Source organism: Parasteatoda tepidariorum, chromosome 10, assembly GCF_043381705.1.
Source record: "Parasteatoda tepidariorum isolate YZ-2023 chromosome 10, CAS_Ptep_4.0, whole genome shotgun sequence".
NCBI classification, from domain to species: domain Eukaryota; kingdom Metazoa; phylum Arthropoda; class Arachnida; order Araneae; family Theridiidae; genus Parasteatoda; species Parasteatoda tepidariorum.
The window spans coordinates 71233673-71257428 of NC_092213.1; the positions used below are offsets into that span (position 1 = coordinate 71233673).

Sequence of the window (23756 nt, forward strand, 5' to 3'; positions counted from 1 at the left end):
TCGTTTGCTGCTGAACAGATTTCGCAACATGCTAGAATGAGCAAATTTTAAGTATGGATGGTGTTTTCAGTACAAATGTAAACAATAACAATCTCGAGCTGTATGCCTGCTCTAGTTCCGGTTAGAAAGTTTGCAGCTGCTTACTGCACGTTAATCTGCGAGGCGATATTTTTAAACGGATAATTTTGTTTTCAATAAAAGAAAAAAATTAGATAATTTCTGAGCTCAAATCTGCCGTATTTCATAAGATATTAATATTATTTCGTAATTCTGGTGAGTTTGAAGTGAAAATTTGTTTTAGTTATTTAGAGATATATTGTTAAAAAAGGTGACATGGTTGCTAGATTTTGAATAACTCGCTTTTTTGGCAGTCTTGGTATGGCCTCTTTCCATAAGTTTATTACTGTTTGTTCTTGTTGCAAGCTGTGCACTATCTTACGTTAGTGTTAACACTTTTAGCGTTGTAAACACAAGTAATGAGTAATCAAATACATTATTCGCAAGAATCTCAAAACACAATGATGCCAAATGGCTTTAAAATACAACGGAAACAGTAACACGAAAATTTAGGCGGTACCGAGCTTGCAGCTTTCCCTAGTGTAGAAAACACCATCCATAGTATAACTTTGTCGGCCGATATAACAAGTTTTAGTCGGTTAGAAACCGACACAAGCAGAATTTATCATCAATTGAAACTCCAACTATTTACAAGGCTCAATTTGTAACTGTACCTCTGTGCTTAATGATAATGCATGCTTTAAGCATTTTCTAGCAGCTACAAGCAGAATTTTTACTCATATTAGTGCTCAATAGAAATTACCGTTCTAGGTAATCTTAACTACTTTTTATCAGATTAAATTAATCAAATTTCAAATGAAATTCTTTCTTTGTTAACAATGCAAGCTCGAATGGTAATTTTTGCAAGTACAAAAAGAGTTCATCGACAAACAGAATCTAGTTAATCGAAAATCCGACCAGCCTAAAGGCTCAAATTCTAACTACACATCTATGCATAATTACAATGCAAGTTTCAATTTCTTCATAATCGTTGCAAGCAGAATTTATAGCTTGCAGCAGTTGCAAAATTTCCCTCATTTTCCGACTATCTAGATTACTCAAATTTCATCCAGTTCTCTGTGCCTGATGTTTTAAGTTACAATATAAGTTAAGATTTTCTTTTATAATTTAAGTTAATTGTTTTTTTTTATTTTGTACTGTCAATCGTAATTTCTTCCATTGTCAATGAACGAGCTTAGGAAAGAAAGAAAACTTAAAAGGATAAACTTGAGATGGTTAGAGAGATTAGACAAAATGGAACTGAGAAAATAATTTTATTTTTGTCAGATTTTAATAACATCACTTTCGTCAAGGTTCTGTCGGCACCGAAAATCGCTCCCACGTCTCATAAAAGTTATATGGGGTTTCAGTTATTTGATTTGTTAAAACCGATTTTAAAACGCATTTTTTTTTAAATTTTATTTATTTTTAAACATAATTTTAGCTTACATCGAGAGAATTTTATGATTCTACTTTTTTAAAATTGTGTCAAAATAGGGGTATTTTAATTTACCTTTTCTTAATTGAAATGCATTTTGAATTCACGATAACATATTTTAAAAACTCTAAATTTTAAGAGTTTTTATTTTTTTTTTTTTTAATTTTGTAAAATAATAAGAAATGAATCTTGTAAAAATAAATACTTTCATATTTGAAATTGTCACGCGACATATTAAATTTATATCAACCCATTTTATGAACTTACTTATATTTTAAATCTTGGACTTCTGCCATCAGCATCACTTGATAAGCTGTAAAATTATCAGGGATTTGAAATGTTATAGTACGTATCAGCTCTTTCTTATCTCCTATAAATAGCGAATATCGGACATGACCCTCTGGTACTTCAATTTTAGATCCTTTGAGTTCATCCACGGAGTCTTCTGCAATATTATAAGGGGGAAAAATTAATACTTTTATTCCAATGTAATTGATAAGTTATTAAAGGAACATATTTTTGTTCTTGTTTTTCGCGAGTGAAAAAGACATTGAATCCTTTAACTATTTAGATTTAGTTGTTGATATAAAAAAAGTAACAATAGTGAAAATATAGGGCAGAAAATGATTAATCTCTTAAGGACAGTGATCACATTATATAGAATTTAGGCATGCCAACTACTACACTTTTTGTAAGAAATTCTATTGACTGGTAGACAATTGGAAAGAAAAGCTTTCACAGTTTTAGGTTACAGGGGATAGAGCGTTCTCCAATAGTAGTCAGGTTGAATCCCAGTGATGGTTGGTTGATTCGAATTCTAACGCAAGCCGGGTGGCTTGCACCAACCACAATGTTGACGCAAAATACCCTTAGTGGTAGATGGATCATGGATTAGAATTCCTTTGTCGTCTGGCTAACTGTGGGAGGATTTCAAGGTTTCCCTCTGCATGTAATACAAATGCGGGTTAGTTAGATCAAAAAGTCCTCCAGGAAGACTTATTTGTTTCAATCTAGGAGTTCCCTTGTTTTTTGGGTTTGGTTCAAAATTACATGACTACGGAGTTGTCATGAACATTGATAGTTGTAAACTCAGAATTGGGTCGACTGTTCGACGCCTGTTGTAATGTAAAATAAAATATTTTAAAAATCTAGCGCGAAATAGTTGGGACAAAATGGCGCTTTATATGAACTTTTGAATAATTTATATCAAATACCTTTGAATCAAATTTGCAAAATAAAGAATTTTATCTAAAAACATTTACTTAGCTACCACTAGAAGAAATTTTCTCGAAACTCATAGAAAGTTGGCAGCCCTAAAAAAAATATTAATTAACTGAATTTTTAATTACCATTATTTCTCGGGTTTCCTGAGCAATTCCTTTCAGCAATATCAGCAAGACTTTTTCTGTTTAACAGTGGTAACGAAAGGTAGATAGCTTGAAAATCCACTTCAGACGAATTCAGTTGATTTGTTATATATCTGACTGCTGCTCGTGAATTCCAGTCATATGCGAATTCATTTCCACTGGATATTAATGTCTAAAGAAAAAAGTTACGAATAATTTCATTGTTAACCTTTTAAAGCACTGCTTATTTGATTTTCTCAAAAATCTTCGAAACCAGTGGGGGGGGGNGGGGGGGGGGGGGGAATTTGTATACTAATAATTGACTTTGATCTTTTGAAAAATTTCCTCTTGGATTATGACCTGTAAATCAATTACTTTATTCTTGAAATTTAAAAAAATTTGTATACTAATAATTGATATTTTGAAAAGTTCCCTCCTAGATTATAACCTGTAATTAAATAACATGTATAAATTACTTTACTCCTAAAATTTTAGCAAACAAGGCATTTGTGATCTTCTTATCACCATTATAAATTAATAATATAAGTACATTCATTTTGATTTGAAACTATAGGCGAACTGTGAGGTTTTAAAACTAAATTTGAAGCCAACACTTAATATTAAACTGTTTTGTGTTTAATAGCCTACTATTTTTCGATGAAGGTACTTTTTATACAATATCAAAATGTTGCGTATTAGCAGTACGCTGCAGTGCAATTGAAAAAACAACGTAAGTACTTCACAATTGATTCCGAAAAAAGTGGTTTGTCAACTATTTGAACCTTAAAATAGAAAGGCAAAAAACTGGTAAAACATGTTTTTTTTTTGGTTGCAATATCTAGTATACCATACGAAGACGACAAATACATAAAGATCTCTATTTTTATTTTATTTTTGTCGCTTAAATTGATTTTTTAATTGCACGGCAGTACAGCGATACCAACTGTTTCGGATTCAACAAAATATTATAGAAAACAGTGGGGGACTATATACTAAAATTTGCAGATTTCGGTTAATTTTGCCAATTTTTTTAAAGGATCAACTTAGAAAACTGCAAAAAAGTGGCGTTTCAGATAAGCCCTTGAAATATTTAGAAATGCGGTGTTTAAAAACTATAAATCGAATTTACCAAACAAAAAATCATACATTAAAACGCTACTACTACAAAATACTTATCCACAGTCCAAAGCAAGTTGGCATCTCTGGCACTAGTAGCTGATAAATTTATCCATAGTTACCAATCCGGAAGTCCTAGCTTGCCAGAATATTCAAAAAGGTAGCCAACAATCAATTTAAGCTGATCTTAATTTGTTTATTTTCGCATAAAAACTTTCTGCACATTCAATAGGTTTTATATATATATGTATGTTTAAGTTCTTTTTATGTAATGATGGAAAAATTCATTCTAAATTCAAATGATTGAATCAATTGTTGTAGTTCATTTACGTCGCACTAGAGCTGTACAATGGGCTACTGGCGATGGCCTGGGAAGCATCCCTGAGGATGATCCGAAGACATGCCATCACAATTTTGATCCTCTGCAGATGGCATTGCACCCCCGCTTCGGTAGCCTGACGACCTGCACGCGAGGTCGAGCACTTTACGGTAGAACAGTTTAACAAGGATCAATACCGCGCACCCTCGGTCCTTACGCAGACTGATCCAAGTGGTCACCTACCAGCACACTAACCGTAGCCGATGATGCTTGACTTCGCTGATCTGCTGGGAACCGTGTCTTTAACTGCGGAACAAATGAAATCCTGTCTATGCGCAAATTGAGTAATTGTTTTTAGTCGTCTGAACAGCGATTACAACAATGGATAAACAACGCATTTACCTGTATGCCAATAGCAGTTTCGTAAATATCTCCAAAACTACCGTCAGATAGTTGTTTCTGTTTCAAGTTAGAAATACTTCTGATGTAGATAGGAAGCAGACTGCCCCTTTCGGAGGTATTGAGGGAAGTCATTTTGCAAGAGATAGCCATTAATGCAAACGATTGTATGTCTGGAAAAGAAAGGAAAGTAAATCGCAGAAGCGATCCTGATAGACCAAAACTATGCTGAGAAAAAAAATGACCTATTTATTTTCTGAGATGCTTCATTTTTAAAAAATTGATTTTGAAACTAGTGATAATTTAAAAATGGATATCTGTAAAACATTAATAAGGGCTTTCGTGGTTACACAGTGCCATCACCTCAATTTCTACCCAACAGAGTCCTTCAATTCACGATACATGGGAAAAGTGTCTACCTTGGTTCAAGAAACCAAGCCAAACCTGGTCGAACTGTCTCAGCTTCGTATATCACTTCGAACGGTCCTTGCCAACCTGGCTTCGAATCCTCCCGTACCCTGGATTTTTCTTTGTGATGTTCTTCTGTAAATTATGCTTTCTGTTCCTTAATTTGATGAGGGCTTTTATGCCATCTTTGAAATGAGCATACTAAACTATGTATGTGTAACTATAAATAAATATAATATTTAAAAAAAATTCTAGCTAGTACGGGCAGTAACTATTTCGCGAGTATACTATTCTGCGAATACTGGCAGTAACTTAGGTTTTTGAGAGACTTTGACTGATTGTATGTCCTTCTCCTGGAACCAGTTGGGACAACTCGTAGAGTACGCGGCATGAGCACCCTTGCAGTTAATGCTTAGGGGTGGCAACTCATAGGAATTGTCTTCGTGGTCAGTACCAGTACAACGAACACACACAGGTCGACCTCGACAAGATGTTTTAGAATGCCCAAACCTTTGACATTTTAAAGCATTTCAAAGGGTTTGGGATATAAGGTTTAACAGGTCAATAGTGCCTAGCTAGCTTAACAGAAAATGCTAAGTTAGATGAGTTAAAAGTAAGAATAAGATGTTTAGTAGGGATCCACCTACGAATATAAATCCTACTAACAGCAGTGACATATACTTTTATACTTAAATTTATACTTATTTTTATACTTAAATTATTAAAATTAATTTTACTTTTCCTATTCGTATCTTGGATATATAAGCTAATTTAAAATGATTTTAACTATATCTACACAAAAATTAATTATGCACATACACGCTGCTGCCCACGGCCTTGCCCACATGGAAGTACTTTGATTTCAATTATTTTTAAGAAATGTTCTTGATATCGTCAAAATTTTCTATGTATTGAATTTTAGTCATAATTTAAAATCTGCTTGGCAACCATTAAGTCACGCAAACCAACATGAGTTCGGGACATTTCAACATTTTTAGTCTTCAAAATTATTTCCATTTCTGCTGTGAGATAAGAATGTCGTGACTTCACACTTTTCACCACAGATACGAACACCTGATGTTAAATGCGTGTCCAATTTTTGAAAAAATTAACGCAATCACTTTGTCCACAGTTAAGAGCGAAAAAAAAAATGAAAAATAAAACTAGACTGTTGATAGATGGAAAAATTAAATATGCAATCCGCTATCCCAAAGGATATTTTTCAACCTTAACGAAAAAGTTGAGAGCTATGCTAAGAACACATTTTCCTTATAACTTAGTAAAATAAAACAAATTCTAAATATTACCTTTAACAAAGAGGTATTCAGATGTGCTGGTCAACACGTTTGTGAGGTCAGATACAGCTCTTTGAGGCCATTTTTCATTAGCATTACACAGAGCCAAATAGACTGAAGGATGTGTAAAATTGCCAGAAGATTCCAACTTACTTCGCAACAGCTGTATTAAATCATACGAAGCAAAATGGCGTGGGGAATTACAGGTTACTCGCAGAAAATTGATGTAAGAGCTCAAATCTATTTCTGAAATCTCATTGCTGGAAATGAAACTCAAATTATAATAAGCACAGTGTGGATTGAGTATTAATTAATAGTTGAAAGATTAATAATATGTGTGAGAAAATATCACGTACTTAAAAATTCTATAGAATGTTCGTGACATAGCAAGAAAATTTCTTAATACAGCTTAGTAGAAACATTTATAAAATGGTAGTTATACTCCGTTTCAAGTTAAGAAAAGACTATTGTAGTATAGGATTTAAGTACTCATCCACGACTGCATATAGTTCCGTTTTATTTCGTTATCAAATTATACAAATATGCTTTTAAAACAACAAAAAATCTTTTAAAAGTTAAATACGTCTCCCAGGAATTTAATTTATGCTATCTTTTATGATATATATGTTAGAATTATTTTAAGAAAAGAAAAAGAATATCGTTTTAGCGCCCTATTCCGATAAATAAGAACATTTGAAAAAGAAACGTTCTTGAAGATAGGACGTTGCAAGAACATTGGATTTGATTGGACCACTGAAAATGGCGGGCTCTATGCTGACATGCCCTTAACAAATCAAATGCGAGATAAAGAATTTTTACTTTTGTTTCCCTGCAGAAGAAAATCGTTTGCAAGTAACAACAATATTTGTTATTCTTTCATCAGTTTCTCTAAATGTGAACAGAAAGGCGTATATTTGATACGAGTTTTAGATATCATTTCTTTAATTTTTATAACGTTTTAATTGATTATTAAATAAGTTTTATTTTCTTCATTTCACACGATTTATGAAAGCAACCAAAAAGAAAGCTATGCAACGTCATTTTAAGAGTAGACTATGTTGATATACGTTCGCGCTGGGAGGTTGGCATCCATTTGGTGTGCATTTATTTGCAAACAGGCACACGCCATAGAGATAATGGTTTTTTCATAACTTGCAACTGAGCATAGGAGAATACGAAGAAAAAATAATAATTCTTTATACAACTGTTACTCAGTTAAATAGATGCTTAATTTTGAAAAAGTTTTTTTAAGGGGATGCTTAGGATTGTCTGATGGAACAATGAAATTTAAAGTTTGACTCAGTGTCTCACAGTTTCAGACTTAGAGAAAGTTTTGCTTTTATCTTTCAGATCAAATTGAAATAATAAAATTTTTTATTTGTATTCTTTTTTTCATAAGACGTCCCAACTTTTTAGGGTTGAAGTGTATAATACTGTGCCATAAGTCCAGGGCCGGATTTACGTATAAGCTAAATAAGGTGTAGCTTGAGGCCCCGAGATGGCAAGGGCTCCCAGATCCCACTTTTAAAAAAAAAGTTTTATTTGGATCTGGTGCCCCCTGAAGACTAAAATGCCCTGAAGACGTTTTCTTTTTCACATTGCTTTTTGCTTTTTAAAATCTAATCAAAGTGTTTACAAATAAAAAATAATTGTTACTCTTCACTTTCCTAACCAAACAGCAATGCATTCATTTTTATCCTTGCAGCGATTAATTGCTTTTCTATTCTCGATATAGTTTTTTCATTTAACATGGCTTATTTTTTACCAGTACATACATCATTGATTATTATTTATTATCTCATGCATCAGAAAAAGAGAAAATTTATTGTTTACAAAATCATTCATAAATATATATAAAAAACTTCTTTTCAAAAAAAAAAATACACTTTTTATGCAAATAAAATGTAAGGTATTAATTTATAATTGCTTACTATTTCTAAATTCATAGCATCGAAATATATGTTTTAATGTACAGAAGAAAATTCAATAAATTTGATATACTTAGTTTAATTGCAATGTTTTATAAAAATAATTTATCCGCAACCTTTATATTTAAAGTAAATGTAGAGTGTTAAAAATAGCCTTTGTTGAAGATTGACATAGTAGCAGACGATTTTTTTCAAAGACATAGTAGCAGACGATTATTTTCAAAGACATAATAGCAGACGATTATTTTCAAAAAACAGAATTTAAATTGCTGTTGAAGGTATTAACCAGGTTGGCAAAAAGCATGAAATTAAAGAAGGACATATTGTATTGGTGGTTCACGCTTTCTCTTTGCTTTTTTTGAAAGAATAAATAGAACATTTTTTTCTTCCTTTTTGTTGAAGTTCCTTCTTGTGTTTTTTCTCTCTAGGTGAGATTTTTTCGTTAAATTAAGCAATACAATTTTATTTGCTTATTGTTTTGCAATATTTTTCTGTGCTGCATTAGTTTATTTATTTAGTAGTTAAAATAAAAGGTTCTCTTATTTTGGTAACTGCAACAGCCTTATTTCCAAAATAGGATTTGACATTCAATGATAGGGTTACAGTTTTAGTATTTATGTCTAAATAGTTAGTGCAAAAGTAGTAGAACAGAAAATAACGCACGGAGAAAAAGTTACGAGGAAAAAAATTTTAACAAAACCAAAATATATGGTATTTAAACCATTCATTTGGTATTTTTTTCCGTTCGCATTGCAACAGTTCATCGAGGTTCTCTTATAACAATTCATCCAGGAGTTCTCTTATACCAAGGATGGGGAAACTACGGCCCGCGGGCCAACTGTGGCCCGCCGGAAGGTTTTATCCGGCCCGCGGATGGAATTTTAACTTGCTGATCTGTGGCAAATATAAACAATATACATCCATTTTCTTGTCTACTTTGTTTAAAGTTATTTTTCTTTCTTTTTTAACTAAGTACTGCGGACCTTTTAACTTTCTCTATTTTTGTTCTACAAAACATAAATTGATGGAGGCTAGCACAGACAGCTTCAATTGGTAAAATGAGCAGAAGTTCTTTATAGAATAGCCGTAGATTGGTGCCATCTGAAGCAATTGTTTCTGAATATGCCAAAAATTGAGTTTTACAAATCATTACCAAAAGCTAGTTTCCCAAATATTTCATGCCTAGAAAATCAGGGCTATGTTTGCTTCCTTTTATTTATGTGTGAACAAGTGTTTTCATCTACGAACCTGAGAAAAAATCATTTCAGAAGTAGAATAACAGACAAACATTTACCCTTGTTCCTTAAAATGAATACATCAAACTTGGAACCTTAATATAAGGAACTTTTGAAAATGAAATCGCAATTTCATTCATCTCATTAAATATTTACATTCAAAATTGCATACAGTATTTTTTTTTATTTAGCCCACTAAATTTTTTTTCTTCGATTTTTGGCCTTCGACCAGAAAAGTTTGCCCATCCCTGTCTTATACTATTCTGAATTGAGTTCAAAATTACAAGGGTACGTAGTTAAACATTGGTAGTCATAAACTCAAAATTGGATCAGGTGTTCAACAGCGGTTATAAAATAAAACTAATAATTGTATTGTACTTTCTTGCATACTGTCAAACTCCTTGCATATTTTCTAATCACCTTATAATTTCAAGTATCTAAATTTTATAGATTTTGAGTCGCAATGCAAAATGTAACGCAAAGAAAAAACAATTGAGAATATTGCAAATTTAAAATTACAATTTATTTATAATTTAAAATTGCAAATAACATGTAGTCAGAATCTCGGGGAAAAAACATGACATACACGTCACGCGAATATATAATGGCCCTTCCAGAATGCCAAATTTTTACTCTGTTGTATTCCTACGGCCTGTTGAGCAGCCGTATATTTTTGGCAAAAAGTTGAATAGTTGATAATTCTCTAATTATCGAATGTTCATTTTTTTAAATTTAATCTTTATCCATGTACACTTTTCTATGCATCTAATTTCAAGTTTCTAAATCTTGCATTTTTTGAACTGTAAATAATAGATCGGGGTTATAAAGCAAAGAGCAATGCTAAGGTGAACCCTCAAAATGGCGGCGACGGTGGCCCTTATATTTCTTTAACATAGAGAGATTATTTGTTAGTTTTAAATGACATCATTTTCTCTTCATTATTTAAATAGAAGTTTTTTAAAATTAGTAATTATTAAGAAACTAAATTGTTTTTAAAATCAAAGCATTTTCTGGAATTAAAAAAATTATTTAATTTAAAAAATTTAAAGCGATTCTAATGTAGTTTTTTAATTTCACTTTATTGAAACTTTCTACTTCAATCATTTATTCTTTTGAATAAAATAAAAAAATTTCCATTAAAGAAAAATGAATTATTTTATAAAATTTATAAAAATATTCTTTAATTTTTATGTATTACAATTAATTCTATTAGTTATAAACAATATTTTTACTTATATTTAATAAAGAAATAGGTAATTCTCAAGGAAAAAAATCCTTATTTTTTAAACATTTTGCAGAAATAAAAAAATATTAAATTAATAGTTTTTTTATTTCAAAAAATGATTTCAATTCACAAGATTAAATTAAACATTTATCATTTTTTTTAAATTAAAGATTCAATTTGAAAATTAATATGCTTTTTAATCTATATATTTCTAAAACATTTTTTTCAGTAATAAGAATTAAAAAATTAATACTGCCATTAGCTAGGGTAGAACCAGAATTGCCCCTGCTTTGAGTTTAATTTGTTTATTTTCGTATTTTATTTATTTACTTATTTACTTGATTAATTTATTTAGGATGTTTTAGCTTTAAATGAAATTGAAGTAAATGAATATTTAGTAACGAATTTATAAATACTCAAATAGTAACATTTGCTTTAATTATTTTTTTATATTTTTTTAACACTTTTATTTGGTAGAATGATTTACTTTTTGTTTCATGTTAGAATTATTGATTTTATAGTTTAACTCTTCGCTATTTATTATAATTTATTTTTAACATTACTATACTTTATTTTTTAATAAAGTATATAAATATTGTTATTACAAAGTGTTTCGCTTACGGTTTTTTTAAAATGTCAACCAGAGTTTATAAGACTGCGGCTCAAAAAAGAAAAGAAAAGAAAAAAGCTGAAGAAGAACATAGCAAATTACCGAAATTAGATGGCTATTTTATAAAAGTACGTAAGTGTTCGAAGTCTGATACTGATGAACCGAAGTCTTTTCTCCTGTCACACAGTATTAAATTGTTATTTGTTCTTTTTTTTAATACAGAATTTGGTACGCCTAGTTATCATGACTCTGCTTTGAGGTCTGAAGAGCCTGCTTCAATGAATGAAGAATTTGTTTCACAGGCTGAAGAATTACCTTTAAGACTAGCTGAAGAATCGGCTTCAATACCTGAATCTGAGGAGTCCATTTTAATGACTGAAGAATCTGCTTCAATGTTTAAAGAAAAATATGCTCACTTCAATCAATTAGAGAGTAGTGAAAGTTCGGAAAATTCCACCTCAAATTTTGAACAAAATGATATCGGGCTATGGGGTGATTTGAGTCAAAGTGAGATAGCCTACTGGGTCGAAAAACGTCCGCAATAGTGCCAACATTCATATGGTTCGTTTGAAAAATCAAAAAGATTTTATGCTAAACAAGGGCGATATTGCTCAAAGAGCTTATTTTATCCAAAACGAGCAGATGGAGAAACTTATTGCAGAGAATGGCTTGTATATTCACCTCAACTTGGAAGATTATATTGCTTCGTGTGCAAGCTATTTTCAGACTCTTCAACATCATTAGCGTCCGGAGGATTTTCCGATTGGCGTAACGCCCACACAGTTCAATCCCACGAAAATTCGGAGGATCACAGAGCCGCTTTATTGACATATTAAAATAGAAAACGCGGCTCAATAATTAACTGCAAACTAGCGGAACAAATAAATAACGAACAGCAGTATTGGAAACACGTTCTTAAACGAGTCGTGGCAGTTATAATTACGCTAGCAGAAAGAGGATTACCTTTTAGAGACAACGAAAAATTTGGTTCCCCCCATAATGGGAATTATCTTGGATTGTTAGAACTTATAGCTCAATTTGATCCTTTTTTCATCAAACCATATAAAAGAGTATGGAAATAAAGGATCAGGAGTTACATCGTATCTTTCAAAAACAACGTGCGATGAATTTATTCAAATGATGGCTCATAAAGTAAGAGAATCAATTTCAAAGGATTTGAAAACTGCAGGATATTTTAGCATATCTGTAGATTCAACCCCAGATCAATCCCATGTTGATCAGCTCACTGTGGTTGTGAGATATGTCTCCCCTGATGACGGACTCCCCATTGAACGTTTTTTTAACCTTCCTAGAGATGAGTAGCCACACAGGGGAAAATATCGCCAATATGGTACATGGTTACCTTACAAATGAATGTAAAATAGATTTCAGTAAGTGCCGTGGTCATTCATATGACAATGCTGCAAATATGTCAGGAAAATATAAAGGGATGCAGGAAATCTCTTTAAAGATGAACAAGCATGCGATATTCATTCCGTGTACTGGACATTCTTTGAATCTTGTTGGCAAAGCAGCAGTCAACTGTTGCTTAGATGCAATGAACTTTTTTGGAAATGTTCAAAAAATTTACGATTTCTTCTCTTCGTCAACTCACAGATGGGTAGTGATGTTATCGTTTTTTACAGATAAATCTAAAGTTCCAAAATCTCTCTCTCAAACTAGATGGGAAGCCCATTCTACTACCACAAGTGCAATAATGGACAATTATGATGCTATAATATATGCATTGAATCAGTTGTATATGGATGAAACCGAAAAAGGGGACACAAGAGATAAAACTGAAAACATTTTGGTTAAAATAGAAGAACTTGAGTTTATGATTATGCTACACCCGTGGGATTATTTATTGGCAGAATTCCATAAAGTAAGTCAGTCTTTAGGAGATCCAAAAATTACTTTAGATGTCGCCAGCAATTTATATGCTTCACTGTCAAACTTTGTAAATGAATGTCGGGAACGTTTTGACTACTTTGAAGAGCTAGCAAAAATTAAATTGCCCGATATTGACTACAAAAAAGGGAGAGAGATATATAGGAGGGACTGAAAATGATGAAGGCGAGAATCTTGGACTTAAAGACAGATTTAGGATCAAGGCATTTGTACCGGTGATTGATGCATTTCATTCGAATCTTTCACGACGAGCAGCTGTATATAATGATGTTGCAAAATCCTTTTCTTTCTTAAGAAACTTATATGCTTCAGAAGAACAGATTCGTAAAGGAGTTTCGTCTTTAAGAGAAATCTATCCTGAAGATGTAAACAGTAATTTAACTTCAGAACTGAAACATTTTCATTGTTATGTAAAGCAAAGACTAAGTCAAGAGCAGGACAAAGACAAGAACAATCGGACACATCAAGAGCTCTATAAAATAATTTTTGAGGATCATATCCAATCTGCCTTCCCTAATGTGGAAGCAATTTTTAGACTGTTCCTTTGCATGGCGATTACAAATTGTCATGGTGAAAGACCATTTTCTCAGCTAAAAAGAATCAAAAACGAATTTAGAACAACTATGTCACAAGACAAGTTAGCAAACCTTAGTCTGATGTTCATTGAAAGTGATGAACTTGTTATTGACAAGGTATTGTTAATGATATTGTTGATAATTGTTAATGATTTTGCTTTGAAAAAGGCAAGAAGAAAAATATTGTAAACAGAGATGGTTATGTAAAACGAACTCTATTTTCCAACAAGTATAACATAATAAAATTCTATTTTTCTTTAATTAAAAGTTTCTTTATTCCCTTTCAATTACTTTTTTCCGTACTACTTTTAAAAGTTTAAGGCGATTTCCTGCAAGTGCTCGAATTCCTACATTAATTTAAATGTGATATAAATTTTTAATTAAAATAATTTTAACTTGATTTTATAAATGTATATGTCTTGTGTTAATGTGCGTAAAAGATTATTAAATGTTTTTTATTCCTTAGCATAGTATTAGAATTTTTTTTTTATTCTTCTATCTAGTTTTATATATGTATGTGATTATTCAGTGTTCTTATACTTGTGAAATGAATGAGCTTAATATATGTTTCCATTGTAAATTTTTTTTCTCCTTTAAAAAATATGTGTAATAAAAGAAGGGTTCTACATTATAGTTTCATCACAATCAATATATTTAACAATCAAGTAATATTAACAAATTTTATTAATTTAATGTTAATACTCAATAATAATGCTCATATCACAGTTTAGGTGCATGGAAAACGGAATTGAACCTATAAGGGCCCTATCATTTTTAGTAGCTTAGGGCCCCGCCTAGCTTAAATCCGGCCCTGAGTAAGTCAGTTGAAGAAAGTGATCTTTGAAAATAGCTTTAAGAAAACTATATCTTGGGTAACTCAATGGTTTCTTTTCAGTAAAATTAGAACTCTAAGCTCAATTAAACTTCAATTTAAGAGCTCTTGGATTGGNAAAAAAAAAAAAAAAAAAAAAAAAAAAAAAAAAAAAAAAAAAAAAAAAAAAAAAAAAAAAAAAAGAATAAAAACTCTGTATTGTAAAAGGAATTAAGAAAAAATTCATATTTTTTTAATCGCATTATGGATTTTTGTTTCGTGGAGTTAAATAATGTGTGCAGTGATGATAGTTATTTAAAAATAATTGCAACTGTTTTAGATGTTATTCATTCAAAAATTTAGTATTTCATAGCGTTGTTTCAAACGTGTGATGATGATACTTTCATTTGGTAATTCGGTACTTGTAACTGATCTCATGGTTGTGCAAGGAGAGTTAACGTTACAACCTTAAGACTTAGGTTTATTATCACGCTGAATGAATTTTCGAACCAGACTTAATTAAATACCCGCAAGTGACGTCACACGTGTATGCCGAACCTGATTGGCCGATCCGTGCGTGACGTTGCTTGAATCACAGGGCATTAAAACTAAGAAGTTAGAACTAATATACGGATTTTATGCGTAATATGATATAAGTTAGAAACTGTACTATCTATTGAAAAGAAACATGGAAGACTTTATTTCTGCCCATTCGATTTGGAAATTGGAAACGTAACCTCATCTACCTAGTTAGCTTTATAAATGACAAAGTCAGACGCGTTTATAGGCGCAGTTAGAGAATGGTAATGTTGTACGTATATTATAAGTAAGAATTTTACCTAAAATGTTACACCTAAAACGTTTACATTTTTAATAAACATAAAAATATCTTTAGTCTTTTTAAAGATCATGGGTTAGCCCCCTTTGCCATCGCGTTTACCGAGGGAGGTTTTTGCGGTTTTCATTTCAATGTAACGTAAATGTAGACTGAATTTTTATTAAGAATTCTAGACTTAGTAAATTTTTATTTAAAAAAAGTATTCTTACCGCTGCAAAGCTCTGGAAACTAAAAACTCCGCACGCCTAATTAGCAATTCTTCTCGCACGTCTGTTCCATTGTATGTTGCATTTCCTGATAGATATAAAGCGGTTATGGCTCTCAGCGTATTTTCTTTCCAATCTAGAAAAGGCGAGCGTTGATTTTTCAACCAAGTTACAGCATTCGAGCGAACATCTTCTATACCTGCAATACCAACCTCTGAAATAAAAATGTGCATAAGTTAATTAGAATTCTGATTAATTGTAAAGGTGTGAAGTTTTAAATTTTGTTAAAATTAACAAATCTTATTATTTTCTCGATTTGTAAATTCACATCTTACCACAGAATCGACATTTATTAGAAAATAGATAACTTTTTATTCCGGATTAACACGCTGCGAGAACTTTTCCAGAATAAAATTCGATACACATAAAGACTAAACAAAACAAAAAAAATTACTCATTGCATTACAGACTGAAGCTTGTTATTGCTTTCTTCCTACCACGCCCAACGTATCAGAGAAGCGGGGACACTGAGTATTCACTCGAGTGAATTTAAATAATAAAAAAACAATCATTTTTAGGAATGTATTATTCTATTGCTTCAAAACTGTAGCTTGTAGCGAGAAACCGATTGCAGATTTGGAAACTGTAATTCGAAAGTATTTAAGATCTGTTTAAAGAATCTCATTCAAAAAAAAAAAATCGTCTCTCAGTATATTTGGCATTCGTAGTACTTGCAGCTGCAGGCAGGACTGCTTACCCGATTTGGAAGCCCGACGATTGGCGCTTGGGGTTAAGCACTTTACGGTTAAAGGAGACTGATCAAAACGGTCACCCACTCGCTCACTGACCTTAATCAGAGATGCGTCATCTACCGGAAACCGTGTCTTACGATAAGTCCCCAGTGGGACTCCAACACATAGAATGAATTCATAACCAGTTGAGGTGTCTACAATCGTCAGATCAGAGCTATTTCAGTACCGGATTAGAAACGGTTATAAAGTTTCATGGTACCGTTTGTCAAAACAAACGTCTCTAATCTGATAGTGAAATTACTTCTTCGATTGTAGTAAATGCTCTTAACAAAGCGAAATGGATTTCGTTTCGTCAGAAAGTAACACTCACCCATTTCGAAATACAACGTGAAGTTGGCCTTATAGTTGTTAGGGAAACTACCAGAATTCACTTTGAAATGAATTTCTATGTCAGTAGAGATGGTTGTGATGTTCCCAGACTTCGATTCAGTCCAATAAGTATGATTCGTTCTTTCATCTTTTAGCATTATTGTTAAGTTGCCAGCTGTAAGAGGCTGCAAATAAATCATTCATACGTGTTAGAATGTGGTAGTCTTATTTATCAATTAATTTTATAGATTTTTGCAATGTATCGTAATTTTGAACTCAGAACCTTTGAAAAGTAAGGTGAAACACTCTCGTAACACATTGCAGAGCAAGAGGATATAAATATATATATATATATATAAATGAATAAATNTAATTTATATAAGCAAATCAGTGATCAATGAATGAGCAAACGATGAAATTAGAAAATCAATAAAATAACAAATTAATGAATCAGTTAAATTACCTAACTTATGAATCATCGAATGAATAAAGAAGTATATTACGTTTTACGACTCAATAAATTAACCTATGAATCGCTGAAACAACACATTTATGAATCGATGATTCCTCGTTCTGCTGACTTGCTTACTCATTGATTAGTTGTTTCATTCGCGAATTCATTTTTCGCTTATTCAACAATACATCAATTATTTTATTTAATGATTCTCTATTTCATTTATTCGTAGAGTCGCTAATCCCTTTATTTTTCTAATACATTACTTGTTCAGTTTTTTATTTCATTAATTCGCTGCATTAATGATTCGCGTTTGCCGTGAAGTGATTTATTTTTTAACTACGTCAACCTACGTCAAATGATAGGTACCTTGTGATGGTATCTAGTTAACATGTCTTATATACTAGTAATTTGGTATTTAATATTTATAGTGGTAGTTACGCCACAGCTATTCGATTTGTGATTCGTATAAAGAGTTAGACAGCAGCGAGCCTGTAAAAAATCTTGATGCTGCCGACAAGGCATAGATTAAAGCGAGACCATATAATAATTTACATAACATTTTTATTTCACATTCATTATAAAAACAGATTTATACACAGTTCTTTACTTGGAAAACAACTACAATACCTTTGCCAACAAATGCAATTCTCTCAGACTAAAGTGTATTATATTCTTCGCGGGGTTTAATACTTTCCAACATTTGTGGTACTGGATAAAACCAACAACATTGTAGGAATCCGAAATAGTTTCATTTATTCCTTTCTTTTCTAAACAAGATAAATAAACAGAACCTAAAATAAATGTTTAACATTTATATTAAAAACATTTTATATGCAGTTTATTTAAACATTTTGTTTTAGAACATTGAAAAACTTGATAAGTTTACATGTTTAATAATATTTAGCATACTGTCAAATAACTGTAGAATATACGCAGTTTCAGAAACCACTCCTTAAGTGGTAGACGCTCTTTAAGTGAATATATATATAATAACCCATATCTCCTCATAGCATTATATTTTATTCTATTACCGTCGTTGAACATTTGACCCAATTTTTTAAGTTTACGATAGCTGATGCTCAACTCCGTAGTCTTGAAAAATCAGTTGAAAATCTTCTTAGAACCGTGAAATATTTTCATACTGTTACTGACTGCAATGATGTTTAATTAATTTTGGTAATAATCATTAGGTAGCGCAATAGTGTAATTGGTGCAGTTTTAGTAGGTGCTATTAGTGTACAAATACAATGTAGTGTATTAGTAGAGAAATATATTAGTATATTGTATATTTGATACCTATTAAAACTACACCACAACTGCTAAACTTTATTACAGATATTGTTAAAAGAGATTTTTTACTTTCCTTCTAATGAGATAAGTTCCCTGAAAAATAGCGTGATTATGGTAAATTATGACTATCGTGAGTTAGCCTCGATCAACAGAATCAATCGTACTTGTAATTCGGAATACAGTTACTTTTCATTTTGATTGGATGAACTATTACAAAATGTGTTTTGCTTAATCCAATAGCGTAATGACTCGAAGAAGAACATAGTATAATAATTAATTAAAAAAATGTAATTAGTTGTGTTGGTATATGTCTTTCAGTTTTGTGGAGGATTTTGCCGTATTGTTCAGCGATATAATGATTGTTTTCTGTTTTCCACCTTGTACAATAAACAGGTATTCAACTAGTGAAAGAAGTAGTTAGTGCAAGTTTGCTTCTGCCCCCCACTTCCTACGACTAGTATTCATTTCTCTAAATTAAATGTCTATTTTGTGTCAATTTTGATTGGTAAATAGTATGATAGATTTTGTATGATTCTGTTTCAGTCTATTAATATCTATTAGTAAATATGAATAATTTTTCTAGTAATGATTTTTAAAAAAAATTACATTTAAAATTAAAGGTATGCTTTTATAACAAATTTGATGAGCTTACTACTATTTTTTCTCTCCAAACAAGCTGATATATTAAGATAATTTGTGCATGCATCACATTGTGCTAAAGTTCTAAATCATTTAACGAATCTCTTTATCGGTATTATGTAAAACCATATACAATGTTAGGAAAAAAAATAAAGATAATAATGTAAAAATAATAATTGTAAAACTGTTAATATGTATTTAGACACCTGTTAACTGCTTGTAAACGGTTAATATATATTTATGTAAGCTTATCTTAAAAAGTAGCGTAATAAGGTAATATGGAATTACTTTATAATAATAATAATAAAAAAAAAAAACTCTTTTAGTTTTAAACTTTTAATTTANAGCCATATGGCCTGCACTTTTATAAGTAATAGTGAACAAGTTACGATAAAATTAATTTTTTTTAAATATTAAGACATTAATTTTGCTACCGTCTGAAAAGAAGATTTCTGAAACTACGGAAAATTCCGTAGCAGTGATCTACGACTCAATAAAGTTATCCATGAATCACTGAAACAGCACATTTATGAATCGATGAATTCTTTCGTTCTGCTGACTTGTTCATAATTAATTAGCTGTTTCATTCGATTATATTTCGCGCATTCAATGATTCATTTAATTTAATGATTCTCTATTTCGTTTATTCGTAGAGTCGCTAATCCCTTTACTTTATTTATTTCATTACTTGTTTCCGGATTTTATTTCAATAATTTTTTATTACGTTACCTAAATGAATCGCGTTTACTTCGAAGGGATTTATTTATAGACTATGTCAGAGATGCCAACTTACTCCGGACAGCAAATATATATTTTAAAGTGGTAGTTTATTAATTGTGATTTTTGGTTTAATAATTTCAATTTAGTAGATTTTTATCCACCACTATTTCTAAATAATTCGTAGGCTTATGTAATTAACCACTTTTTAGAATTTACGTTATGCTTTACCTTTTATTAAAAACAAGCAAAAATAGCCAAATATTTGCAAAATTTACTTCGTAATTATTTACCGCTTTTTTAATTATTTTGGCTTGTCCGGAGTAGTTGGCGTACCTGCTATGTAAACCTTGATCTATCGAAGGGTACCTCGTGATAATATCAATTTAACGTGTCTTATATACTAGTTATTTGGTATTTTATTTTTATAGTGGTTGCTCCGCCACGGCTATTTGAATTGTGATTATAAAGTGTTACACAGCAGCGAATTTGTAAAAAATCTTCATGCTGCCGACAAGGCATCGGGACCATATTATAATTAACATAGCATTTTTATTTCACCTTCATTATAAAAACAGACTTATAGGCAGTTCTTTACTTGGAAAACAACTACAATACCTTTGCCAACAAATGCAATTCTCTCAGTCGAAAGTGTATTATATTCTTCGCTGGGTTTAATACTTTCCAACATTTGTGGTACTGGATAAAGCCAACAACATTGTAGGAATCCGAAATAATTTCATTTATTCCTTTCTTTTCGATACAAGATGAATAAACAGAACCTAAAATAATGTTTAACATTTGTATTGAAAACATTTTAAATGTATTTTATTTAAACATTTTGTTTTTGAACATTGAAAAACTTACGCAATAATTACGTAATAAATGTACGTTTTATTACGTAATTGAAAGTTTAATTCTAATTCGGATATTTCAGTCCTTTAGCAAACATTACTTTTAAATATTGAACATACTGTCAAATAACTGTAGAATATCCGCAGTTTCAGAAACCACTCCTTAAGTGGTAGACACTCTTTAGCCCCTTAACAATCGGTTAATTTTCAAGAAAACGGTCATGAAAGTGCCTACTTTTTTATCACATATCACAAATACACACGTATTTGATTAGTGCATCTAGTTTAAAATAAACTATCTACAATTACCTTAAAAATTTCCTGGTACTGCCATCTGGAGTGCAAAATGAGAATGTTTTCCGGGCAAAAGAAATGAATTAGTTTATTCTTATTGGTGCGTTACTACTGAACACTCCAGCCCGAAAATATCACGGGAGCGAGAAGAAAGGGGTTAAGTGAATATATATAATAACCCATATCTCCTCATAACATTATATTTCATTTTATAACCGTCGTTGAACGGCTGACCCAATTTCTTAAGTTTACGACAACGAATGCTCAACTCCGTAGCCTTGAAATATCCGTGGAAAATCTTCTTAGAACTGTGAAAGATCTTCATAATATTATTGACTGCAATGATGCTTAATTAATTGTGGTAATAATCATTAGGTAACGCAATAGAATAATTGGTGCAGTTTCAGAAGGTGCTATTAGTGTACAAATATAAGCACAATGTAGTGTATTAGTATAGAAATATATTAGTATATTTGATACTTATTAATACCTTATAATAATTGAAAAAAACACTTTTAGTTTTAAACTTTTTATTTAGAAAACAATAAAAAACATAATAATTTCAAAGTAAAACAAGAATGATAAATATTATAATAATAGAATACCTAACTCCTTACTTCAATCCTATCAGTATAGCAGAGATGCCAACTTGCTCCGGACAGCAAATATATATTTTAAGGTGGTAGTTTATCAATTGTGATTCTTGGTTTAATAAATTCAATTCAGTAGATTTTTATCCACCACTATTTCTTAATAATTCGTAGACTTGTATAATTCATCAATCTTTAGTACTTATGTCGTGCTATACCTTTAAAAAGCAAGCAAAAATAGTCAAATATTTGTAAAATTTACTTGTAGATATCTACCGTTTTTTTTAATTATTATGGCTTGTCCGGAGCAGTTGGCATCTCTGGTATAGTTAGTTTTAAACAATATATTAAATTTTTTCATTAGCTAGCTGTTTTCCGAGAGGAAGTACTTCAATTTCAAATATATATATATAGTGAACTCCGCTATTACGATATCCGATACAGCAATAACTCCCTCTATAATGATAATGTTTCGTGGTCCCGACGAACTTTCATATGATTTAATGTTATCCTCCTCTCAACATTAAAACGTTCTTTGAAGCAATAAACCCCCGTAAAACGATTTTTTTCCTTCCAAATTTCAACCCCATTTTCTCCATTTATAATTCGTTTTCAAATAATGTAAAAAATCTTAATTTATCATCTTTTGCCGTTTTTTTTTTGGACAAGAGAAGATTCACTGCTGACAATGACAATAGAGTGACATTCCTCTCTGATTTAATTTCCGTCATGATAAAAGGTGATCATGAGTGACAAATGACCACAAGCATCACATTAATGCCTGAAAGAGAATTATTTTTCCTTAGAGGGTGGGTGGGAGCACCATTCACAAGCAAAAATCGTTTTCGTGCTTTGGACTCAATGCATACTTTGTTAGTTGACTTGATAGTCGAAAAAATGAACAAACAAATAAAAATATCGAACTATTTTCAATAAAAACGGTTTTCTGGTATGTCTGCGACCTTATTTTATTTCAATTGTTTTTAATAAATCATGCTTAACACTATGTAAATTAATTTTTTATGTAATATTTACATTTATAGTTAATACATATACAGCACTAAAATTTAAAAAAAAATCTTATTGTGTCCCCAAAGTATGTAGGACCTCGATATAACAATATATCCCTCTACAACAATATATTTATTTGGACCCGAAAATATTGTTGTAGCGAGGTTTCACTGATATATAAATGCTATTGCTCGAAAAGATAAAGCTCTGTCAAAAATAATTGCTATTACAGCACGCGGCAATGTGGCACATCATATCTTTAAAATTTCTACCATTAGTCATTTTAGAGAGGATAAAAAAATCTATTACTGAGTTATACACCGAAGAGCTATTACATTATGACCACCCTCCATCTATAACAATGGTCTCGCCCAGGAACAATGTTTTCATGGTGCACATTTGGACCCATAATCCTCATAGAACAATCCCTCACGTCTGTAAGCTACATGAACATAGTTTCAGACCAGTTTCACCCATTTATGGCAACNGCATTTGTGGTCCTACTTGGAAAACCAAATTCGTGCTGCCACGCTACCCCCTCGCAATGTGAGGGAATTGCAGGACCAGTTGGTGAGCGCTTGGTACCAGATACCTCAGACTACCTATCAGCACCTTGAGGAATCCATGCCACGGCGGGTACTAGCAGTTTTGAGGGCTAAAGGTGGTCCTACATGTTATTAGCAGGGTGGTCATAATGTAATGGCTCTTCGGTGTGTATCGTTACTGAGTTTTTTTCCTATAAAAATACATAATTATTTTTAATAAATATTTAAGGTATGACTGACTATATAACACTACTTAAACTATTACTTAACACCACCTAATAAAATGAATCCAAGTAAAAATGCTTAACTTATGATTAATTTTTTATTCTACTTAAATTATTATTAAAGACAACCTAACAAATTAATTATAACTATCGAGTTTATAATTGATAGAGAAATACCGGAATTTATTGAAAAATTTTTAAATTTGGGATACAAAAATAATTTGCAGGAAAACACTACTTTTATGACTTCTGGTGGTAAATGTAAATGTTGGTAAAGGAATGGTAAATGTTATAGAT

At 31.3% G+C, this 23756-nt stretch overlaps 1 protein-coding gene across 2 annotated transcripts in view; it reads right to left on the reverse strand.

Moving 5' to 3' along the window:
• The window catches only part of LOC107446006 (uncharacterized protein CG3556), a 28254-nt gene that overhangs the window by 4077 nt on the left and 421 nt on the right, over positions 1 to 23756 (reverse strand). The window contains exons 2-8 of one of the 2 annotated variants that reach the window (XM_016060537.4): positions 20560 to 20723; positions 16840 to 17023; positions 15721 to 15931; positions 6391 to 6638; positions 4679 to 4848; positions 2845 to 3034; positions 1763 to 1940 (exon numbers count right to left, since the gene is read on the reverse strand). In XM_016060537.4, the coding sequence (XP_015916023.2) occupies positions 1763 to 1940; positions 2845 to 3034; positions 4679 to 4848; positions 6391 to 6638; positions 15721 to 15931; positions 16840 to 17023; positions 20560 to 20723 (1345 nt within the window). Of the gene's footprint in view, positions 1 to 1762; positions 1941 to 2844; positions 3035 to 4678; positions 4849 to 6390; positions 6639 to 15720; positions 15932 to 16839; positions 17024 to 17922; positions 18087 to 20559; positions 20724 to 23756 lie in introns of both variants that reach the window. The other variant, XM_043050472.2, reaches the window with a different exon arrangement.